The sequence below is a fragment of the Tupaia chinensis genome, unplaced genomic scaffold (assembly GCF_000334495.1).
Source record: "Tupaia chinensis unplaced genomic scaffold, TupChi_1.0 Scaffold148884_1, whole genome shotgun sequence".
Lineage (NCBI taxonomy): Eukaryota > Metazoa > Chordata > Mammalia > Scandentia > Tupaiidae > Tupaia > Tupaia belangeri.
Window position 1 is genome coordinate 1,835,921 of NW_006208732.1, and position 10,542 is coordinate 1,846,462.

Consider the following 10,542-nt stretch of genomic DNA (forward strand, 5'->3'; position numbering starts at 1 on the left):
TTATGTAGGAAATTGTGTGATCAATGCAATGTAGGTTGGAAGGGAATGGAGGACAATTGTGGACACTGGAGGTGGTGTGAGAGGAGGGTGGGAAGGGACAGAGGGTCAGAAAGAGGGGCGGAAATAATTCTAGGAACTGGAAATGGAAAATTTTTTATAATGTGTATGATCGAGTCACTATGCAGTATGTACTGGATGGGAGATCGCATTTTGTGTGCTGTGATGATGCTTAGGGAAGGCATGTAAATTGAGCTACAAAAAAAAAAGTTTCAGGAAAAAATATATATCTATTCCATGACTGCAGTAGGATATGTAGCCCCAACTAGGTGCTACTTTATAGGATGCGTAAAGTTAATATACCAGAGACAGTGTGGGAGGAGAGTGGGAGATGGCAGAGCGTAAGAGATAGGGAATCAAGGATGGGGGAAAGAAAAGCAAAACATACAGAAAACAAGAAATGGAAGATCATTTGCTGACAATAACATGTTTGTTGATGTGCTTGATTGAGACAATATACAGTGTACTCTGGATGGAAAATCTCATTTTGAATGCTGTAATGATGTACAGTGAATGAATGCAAATAAATAAATTAAAAGAAAAAGAAGAAAAAAAAAAAGAAAAAGATGGAGAGGTGACAAATATACAACCTAACATCACACCTCAGGGAATTGGAAAAACAACAACAATAAAATCCAAAAAATTCCAGAAGAAAAGAAATAAAGATTTGAGCAGAAATAAATTAAATAGGAAATAAACAAATCATACAGAAAGATAAATAAGTTTGACACACCATTAGCTCAACTAATTGAGAAGAAGAGACAGGAACCAGATAAATTAAATTTGTAATGAAACAGACAATATTACAACAGACACAATGGAAATACAAAACATCATTAGAGGGTACTATGAACAGCTATATGCCAACAAATCAGAAAACCTGGATGAGTTGGACAAATTCCTGATAATATAATGTACTAAAATTGTATCAAGAGGACATAGAAAGCCTGAAAAGACTCATAACAAGCAATGAGATTGAATCAGTAACAAACAAACCCCCCAATAAAGGAAAGCCCAAGTCCTAATGACTCCACTTCTGAAGTCTCCAACACTTTTAAAGAAGAGTTAACTGTCATTCTACTCAAATTATTTCTAAGGATCCAAAAGGAAGGAACCTTTCCAAATTCACTATATGAAGTCTTCATAACCCTCATCCCCAAAACAAATAAGGACAAGACAAGACAAGAAAGGAAAACTACAGATCAGTATCTCTGATGAATATAGATGCAAAAATTCTCAACAAAATACTAGCAAATTATATCCAATAATATATAAAAAAGATTATTCATCATGACCAGGTAGGCTTTATTCCAGGAATACAAAGGTGTTTCAACATATGCAAAACCATAAATGTGATATACTATATTCACAATAAGAAAGATAAAAAATCATATGATCATTTCAATTGATGCAGAAAAAACATTTGACAAAATACAACATCCTTTATGATTAAGACCCTTAGCAAAATCAACATATAAGGGTAATTTTTCAATACAGTCTAAGCCATCTATCAAAAACTTATAGCTAACATTATACTGAATGAGGAAAAGCTCAAACTTATTCTGCTAAAGACTGGTACAAGACATGGCTGCCAACTTTCTCCACTCCTTTCCAACATAGTGCTGGAAGTTCAGCCAATGCAGTCAGAAAAGAGAATAAAATAAGGGGCACCCCAAAAAGGGAAAGAAGACATGAAATCATCTTTATTTGCAGATGGCATGATTGTATACATAGAAAACCCAAAGGTATCCATGATAAAACTTGTGGAAGTAATAAATTAATATAGTAAAGTAGCAGGATACAAAATCAACATACAATAATAAGCTATTTCTAGATACAAACGACAAGCAGACTGAGGTCAAACTGAAGAACATAATCCTACTGACCATATAGCCACAAAAAGTACAAGATACCTAGGAATTAATCTAACCAAAGAAGTCAATGACCTCAACAAGGAAAACGAAGGAAACCTAAAAAAGAAATTGGAAATAACACAAAAAAAGTGAAAGGACATTTTGTGTTTCTGGATCTGAAGAATTAATATAATCAAAATGGCAATTCTACCCACATTACTTTACATATTTAATGCAATCCCATTCAAAATACCAGAGACATTCTTCACAGACTTAGAAAAGTCAATCATAGAATTTGTCTGGAATCATAAAAGGCCTTGTATTGCTAAAGCAATCCAGTGCAAAAAATGTGGAGTAGGAGGCATCCCACTCCCTGTCCCCCAAAATATATTATAAAGCTGTGATAATCAAAACAGGACAATATTGGCACAAAAACAGACATGTGGACCAATGGAACAGAATAGAGACTCCAGAAATAAATCTCAAAATATACAGCCAACTGATTTTTGACAAAATGTGTCAGTCGACCCAGCAGGAAAAACAAAACCTCTTTAGCAAATGTTACTAGAAAAATCTGGGTAAACAAGCCAGGCTATGAAGGAGAGACATTGTGTGTCCCCACTTAATGTATAACAAGTGGAAAATTATTTTTCAGTGATAACATGTATGATTAAGCCACTATGCAGTGTATTCTGGATGGGAAATCGTACTTTGTATGCTGTGATGATGCTCAGTGAATGAATTAAAAAATTAATTTAATAATAATAAAAAAGATGAGCCTGGACCCCTATCTCTCACCATTAACAAAAATCAATTCAAAGTGGATCAAAGATCTAAACCTAAACCCTCAAAGTATAAAAGTACTGATGGAAAACACTGGGGAAACTCTGGGAGACATTGGGGTAGGCAAAGACTTTTTAATGAGACCTCAAAGCATAGGCAATAATCCCAAAAATAGACAGATGGGGTTACATCAAATTAAGACATTTCTTCACAACAAAAGACACAGTAAATAGTGTGAATCAACAGCTCTCAGAATGCAAGAATATTTTCATAAGCCATGCCTCAGATAAGAGACTGACAACCAGAATACACAGAGAACTCAAGTGGCTTACCTGAAAAAAAAAAAAAAAGAGAGAGAGAGAGGGAGAGATCCACTCAATCAAAAGGTGGGTAAATGAGTTGAACAAACAACTCTTGAAGAAAGACATATATGAACACCCTAAAAGTATATTTAGAAATGCTCAACATTCCTTATCATAAGGGAGATGCAGATAAAAACCACAATGAAATACCACCTAACCCCAGTCAGAAGGATAAAGATTAAGAAAAATCAAAAAATGGTAAGTACTAGCGGTGCTGTAGTGAAAGGGGAACTCTCCTACACTGTTAGTGAGAATGTAAATTGGTACAGCCACTCTGGAGAACAATATGGAGGTTCCTCAAAGATCTACAAATAGAACTACCACATGAGCCAGCAATCCCACTCCTGGGTATCTATCCAAAGGATAGGAGAACATTCAATCAGAAAAGTGCTTGCACACCTATGTTTATTGCAGCATTATTCACAATTGCTATGATATGGAACCAGCCCAAATGTCCACAAACAGATGAATGGATTGAAAAAGGATGGCACATAAACTCTACGGAATAACGAGACACTGGCATTTGACAGAAAGTGGATAAATATGGAAGAAATACTGCTGAGTGAAGCAAGCCAGGCTATGAAAAGAGAGACATTGTATGTCTCCACTTAATGTGTGCCTACTGTCCACACTCTATGGTAGAAACAGAAATACTAGAGGATATAGAAGCTTGGTGAGGGATATTGAAGATAGTGAATGGATACGAAGAAATGGATTATTGTCTGTTGCTTACATATTGGATTGGACTGGTGTGAGGTGTGTTCTTGTTGGGTAAATTCACTTTACAAGCTAAATGATACATACTGACTGAATGTATAAAATAAATTGAAATAAAAAATTTAAAATATATATTATGAAGTTTTACAATGAGAACATATTTTCTCAATATAAAGTACTTACATGCCAGATTCATAAACATTTTCATAGGAATTGGAGTCATTACAGCTCTGCTCCTGAGTATCAATAGTATATTCAGATTGGTAAAAATCAGAGTCGAATTGTCCCAAGTTTGACATCCTGAAAAACAAGTGTTACTTAGAAGATTAAGTCAATAAAACTTTTCAGATATTTATGAAGATTATTGGCAATGTGATTATGACTGGATTCCTATTATAGAACAAGTTATTCTTTGGAAGATTGAAGTATGAGAGGAAGAGTGTGGGAATTACATTCTGGAAAGTTGTTTACAAAGGAGATCATCTTGAGCTACTTATTCTGAAGTTTTACACACTGGCACCGGAACTTTGACTAAATGGACTTTATCTGATCTAAAAGAACAAACGATTTCCCCCAAATACCTTCTATTAGCATTTTATGAGACAAAAACTTAGAACTTGGTTCACATTTAGATAATTTTCCCTTAAATGATGTTAAATACTCACTTTAAATGCATGTGCATGCATGTACATACACACACATACATATATAAAAATATACATATGGGGATCAGCAAATGGTGTAATGGTTATGTCACTGGACTCCCATGTAGTCCATCATGCTTTGAATCCTGGACTCAGTGGTTTAAAATTCATGTTGGGTACATATTTGTGTGTGCCCAAGATCCCAAGAGGAGAATGGAGGAGAAGGAATTGCTGCGTGACCACGCCTCCTGGGGGTGGGGTATGATTTTGCTTCCTTTTTCTCTGTCTCCTTCTATCTCTCCAGCAAGCACACATGCCCTTGAGCAAAAATCTCTCTAAAAAATACACATATATTTGAATATGAGAAAACTTCAAGAAGGTTGGGGAAAGTGGAATTAAAATATGAATTTATTTGAGCTAAAAAAAATAACCTTGAAATACATGCCTAGTTTTTTCATAATATGTATTTTCCATAAACTTTTTAGAGATCCCTCATAGCTGTTACTGTAGAAAAGTCAGAGCACAAATAGTTGATAACAATGATACTGTACTTGAGTTTAATTTTCCTAGAGTTTTAAAGTTTGCCAACAGTTCTCTGCTCTCCCAAAAGGAAACAAAACTCTACAGATCTATTTTCTAGTTCTACTTGGGAATTCCTAAAATGTGTCTGGAGCATTTTGCTTTTTCTTTTCCCTTGGATGCTGCAGCTAGGCTTCTTGCTGTGGCAGAGAAGGGCTCTACTGTATTGTGAGGGCACAATCTTTCCTCTTATTCACTCTACATAGTTTCCACTCACTTCTGGGGATGAAGAAGAATGCATGATCTTGAATTTCACCTAATGGCTAGGAATACTGGAGGGAAGCAGAAAGATTTGGAAGGAGAAAAAGGTCAAGGAAGAAAATGTTGGAAAAGTCAGAGTAGCTTTTTAGATAAAAATTAGAGAGAATGAAGTTGAGACTGTTTTCATTGGACAGATATGGTTGCTTAACTCAATATTTTAATCTTTATTTTTATTTGAAAAACTTATTTTAAGAGAGGGAATTTAAAATTCACCAGGAGTGGGACCAGCAGTGGTAAAGGTACTGGACTCCCACATGTTGAATTGTGGTTCAAGTCCCAGGCTTGGTGACTTGAAACACACTGGGCACATGTGTGTGCACACCCAAAATCCCAAGGAGAGACTGGAGAAGGAGTTGGGGTGTAGCCTTCCCCCCTAGGGGGTGATTTCTCACTTTCTGTTTCTCTGTCTCTCTCTGGCAAGTGTACATGCCCTTCAGCAAAAATCTCTCAAAAAATCACAAGGAGTAATTCATATAGTTATAATAATCTATGGTATAGTACTTATAATTAATTTCAAATGAAACTGCATAAACAGTCTTAATTCTAAGTGCCTCATTAATCAGAAACATTCAAGTACCAAGTGCCAAATATATCAGATTTATTCAGTTAAGTAAAACTACAGAAAACTTTTCTAAAATTAGATGTAGCAATTCATATATCTGATTTATTAAATCAAGATTTTTCATTAGTAATATGCATAAAAGTAGCCAGGAATTATGTAAAGTAAAATGAGAACTTAGTTATAAATCTTTTACAACTTATAATTTAAAAAACTTGAAATTTAACAGCATAACTGTCTCGGTCCATGAAAATATGTTATTATAAAGCAGGAAGAGTAACTTCACTCAAGACCACAATAAATTTTTTATAACATGCAAAGCGTTATGTAATCTGACTATTGGTATAAGCTCTTACATAACCCAGGCTCATATATTTTTTTGAAATGCCAAGCCTTTTTAGAAGTATCAAATACATACCTCTATATACTTATGTGGACAAATCCTCCAGTAAATGTAGCTGTACTTGAGAAATTTAAAACAAATCAGTTGGGGAAAACATGATATGCTGGCTATATATATCTGTTTCTAAATTTGTACTCTGACGCTCTGAACAGATGCTACAGCTTAAAAAAAAAAAAAAAAGCCTGACAAAGCCAAATAGAGTATCTTAGAACAGTCTTTATGGTTTACAAACACAGTGAACGTATACAGACATACACTTTCAGTTTCTTCGTGTGCACATTCATAAAACTTGAAATAAGATAATTTATTCGAGGTAAATAATGAAGAGTAAGAGGCTAAATGCTCTTACACTTCATGACCTATAAGACTATATTCCACCTAGACAAGATTCCCTAATAATGTGCACAAAAAGTCAATATATGGTACATGATCTTAACATGTTCTTAGCACCAAAATGAAAATAGGGTGTTGTCTATGCATATATAAATACTCAATTTTATGAACAATATTTATTTATTTATTTCATTTTTTGAGAGAGATTTTTTGCTATAGGATGTGTATGCTTGTTGGAGAGACTGAGAAAGAGAAAAGAAATAAGAAATCACCCCCCAGGGAGGATGGCCATGCAAATTCCTCCTCTTCCATTCTCCTCTCAGGATCTTGAGCACACATGCTCATGCCTCCTTCGTGAGTTCTAAGCTGCCAGTCTGGGACTCGAACTGTGATCAACTCCATGCGGGCTCAGCAACATAACCATTATGCCCCCTTATGGTCCCTATATGAACAATATTTTAAAAGTCTAATTATGGGGACCAGCAGATGATGTAATGGTTACATCATTGGAAACCCACTTAGTTGACCATGAGCTTAAAATTCACACCAGACACATGTGCATGCATGTCCAAAATCCTGAGAGGAGAATGGAGGAGAAGGGATTGTGGGGTGGCCCTTGTCCTAGAGGGTGATTTTTTCTTTCCATCACTCTGTCTCTCTCTGCCTCTTCAGAGAATGCAAAATGCAAGCATCCTATGACAAAGATCTCTCCTAAAAAAAAAAAAAAGTCTAATTATGGTCTGCATCTCATGTGCTCCCTGATCCTTGCCTCCTAGCAGAGGCCAAGAAAGATATAGAAGGAGACTTCAACAAGTTCATGGAAAAATGGAATTAAAATATGAAATTCTTTTCATACAGGAAGTTTTTGAAATCTATGCATAGTTTTTCAAAATATGATCTAATGTTATATAGTGCTTCTTAATTGTAGGACAAGTTCTGTCCCAGTTTTGAGTCAGCCCTGGCCACTGAAAAGTGTCAGATGCATCCCTACCTCAGAAAGCTGTTAAACATGAACTGGCTCTTTTGCATCTCTGGGTTGCTGCCAAGAGCCTTCTCTCTAGTTCTGACCCAGGAAACTTAGCTAATACTTTCCATTCTATCTGCATCTGACAATTTGTGTCCCTTGTACCAACCTCATGTCTAAAGGTCAAATTTCTCTTTGGTCTATTTCATACTTATTCTTCTTTCTAGGACTTTAGATTCCCCATGTATCCAATTCAGTAAGTGAAGTTTGCTATTCAAGGGCAGATTATTTGGCATTTAGGAATTATTTATTAGAGCCAAATATAGAATTTCAGGGTAATTTTCCCTCACATTGGTTAAAATAATTAGAAATTTGAGTTTCTGTCATTGGATTTTCCCTTCCTAGGTCACTAGTTAGATAACAGTAGGTTACACAGCTATTGAAGACCTTCTGTTGAGTACTAGACTGTGTTCTGGATGCCGTGTTTATAGAAATAGATAAACTCAACAGACATGCATTTAAAAAGATATATTTTATATCTCAGACCAGTGCCAGTCAATGACCTGTTGCATGCCTCCCATAGCCCACGCAGTGGGGGCTAGACTCTACTGTTGTGTGATTGTTTCACTGTATATTGCAATGTGTTAGAAACGGGGTGCACAGATGATGGATATGGTGCAATTAGATCATCCTGGAACCAACATCCCTTCACCTCTTGACAATGGAGGAATTGTCTTCCAGGAGGCTGGACTCTGGTACCAGCAAGGTTGAAGAATATCATTTTACTGTTAATTCTACTATATCTACAATTAAATATAATGACTAGCTAGGCATTCTTCAAGCTTTAGGTTTAAGTCATTCCATTTTCTTTTTCTTAACAACCTGAGGTACTGCCGTCCTATTTTATAGAAAAATAAGTAGAGCTTAAATAACTTGTCCATAATCATCAGCTAATAGGTGGAAGAGCCAAGGTTGGAAACCTAGCAGACTGAATCCAGAGATAAGATAATTACCCAAGATGATTTCAGGCATTAACCAAACACAATATGCTATCAAGATGGCAGGTACAAAGGGGAGGGGATTTAAGTATTTAGGGAAGGCCTCTCAAGCGGGTCATTTGGACAAAGATCTGATTAACAAGAAGGGAGAATCCACTTGGAAGACTATGAGAAGAGCATTTCCAGCAAAAGTTTTGAGATGGCAAAGAGTTTGTTGATTTGTGGTTTAGAAAGAAAGCCCATGTTGTTAGTGATCCTGAATCAAGAAAAGTCAAAGTAAAGGAGTTCAGAAGCAGAGACAGAGGCCAGCTCACAAAGAAGATTGTAGGCCATGGTGAAAAATATAGGTGTCATTATTATTAAAATGAAATGCCACTGTAGAGTTTTTAAAAGATGGGATGACAGAGTGGTTTTTTTTTTTTTTCTTTTTAAGAGAGATTTTTGCTATAGGGCACATTCCCTCACTAGAGAGACAGAAAGCAAGAAATCACCCCCCAGGGGGTTGGCCATGCCACATTCCCTTCCCCTCCAGTCTCCTCTTGGGATTTTGGGCATGCAACATATGCCCAGCATGAATTTTTAAGCCGACGGGTTCAGGACTCGAACCATGGTTGACTATGGGGGAGTCCAGTGACATAAACATTACCTCATCCTCTGGTTTTATGCAGAAGTGGAAGACAGAGGCTTGTTAGGAGGGAGGTGCTGCAGTAAGCATAAAATGTAAGTGGTTTGAAATAGGGTAGTAGTGGAAGTGGGAAAACTAATGCAAATCATGGCAGTAGAAGGAAGGGTGAATTAAAGGGGTCAAGAGGACAGTGAGGTTATGAGTAAGAGAATCTAGTCTAAGAAAATGATAAGTCATCTAAACTGAGAAAGGTCCAATGACTAGGTACAGGAGACATGTGGAAAGAATATTTACAGGATTTGATTTCTGTAGAATCGGAGGGAGAAAGAAGGGGTAATTCTGACAACTTCTCTGTCCTAATGTAGAGTGATATAGGAAAAGGCTAAACTGTTGTATAGCAAGCAAATTTATATCATCATCCTTTCTCTTCTTTCTTTCAGTTTTTCATATGAGAACATAGGTCTCTTCCTGTAACACCAGGGACTCAGGGAACATTATTTTCTCTAACACAAAAACCTTACCAAAGATAATATTTTGAAAACCTTACCAAAGATAATATTTTCAGTGGAAGACATCTTCATGGCTACTGAGAACTAGTGATTTCAGGGAAGCAGGAAAAACGAAGATTGTCCACTGATAATTCAGTCTCCAGCCCACAAATTCGCATGGAGAGGCAAGGGAGCAGGCCACAGAAGACATCTTCATGGCTACTGAGAACGAGTGATTTTGCCACGTGGTTTTCTAATTCTTGCTTTTTTAAAATAATAAATTTTTCTAGTTTTTTATAAATACTTTTTTGCCCTCTTCTTCTGTTTCTTGGTTGTTTTTGTTGCTGTTGTTTCTCTCTCTCTGTTTCCTTTTCTGCACACTCCTGGATACTCAGATTGAACTTCAAGTGTGGGAAGAAACACACCATCCATCAGATGACTAGAAATCACCATAGGACCACAAGAAATATGGGAAAGCAAGAAAATACCTCTTCTCCAAGGGAAAAGAATAACTCCTCTTCATACACACACAGTTCAATGGAAATCATGGAAATGTCTGATAAAGAATTTAGAACATTCATAATGGCGAAGCTAACAGAGATCAAAGAAAAGAGAGACAATGAACTGCAGAAGAGAATGGAAAAAGGAGCTGATGAGTTCTGGGAGGTGAGGAAATTCTTGCAAGATCTGAAAGAGGAATTAAACACTTTACAAAAGAATCAAAAGGAACTGTTAGAGATGAAGACTATAATACAGGAAGTCAAAATCTCTCTTGAAAGTATTAAAAGCAGACTAGATCATACAGAAAATAGAATTTCAGACATAGAAGAGAAAATTGCTGGCCTAGAAAAATCCACCACAAAGACTGAGAAAATTGCTCCAAAATTTGAGAATAATATATGAGAAATACTAGATA

At 36.2% G+C, this 10,542-nt stretch overlaps 1 protein-coding gene across 1 annotated transcript in view; it reads right to left on the bottom strand.

Annotated features, from left to right (window-relative positions):
* YIPF7 (Yip1 domain family member 7) overlaps positions 1–10,542 on the bottom strand; it is an 87,161-nt gene that overhangs the window by 54,129 nt on the left and 22,490 nt on the right. The window contains exon 4 of the mRNA XM_027769202.1: positions 3,956–4,072. Coding sequence (XP_027625003.1) covers positions 3,956–4,071 — 116 coding nt within the window. The 5' untranslated portion in view covers position 4,072. The remainder of the gene's footprint in view (positions 1–3,955; positions 4,073–10,542) is intronic.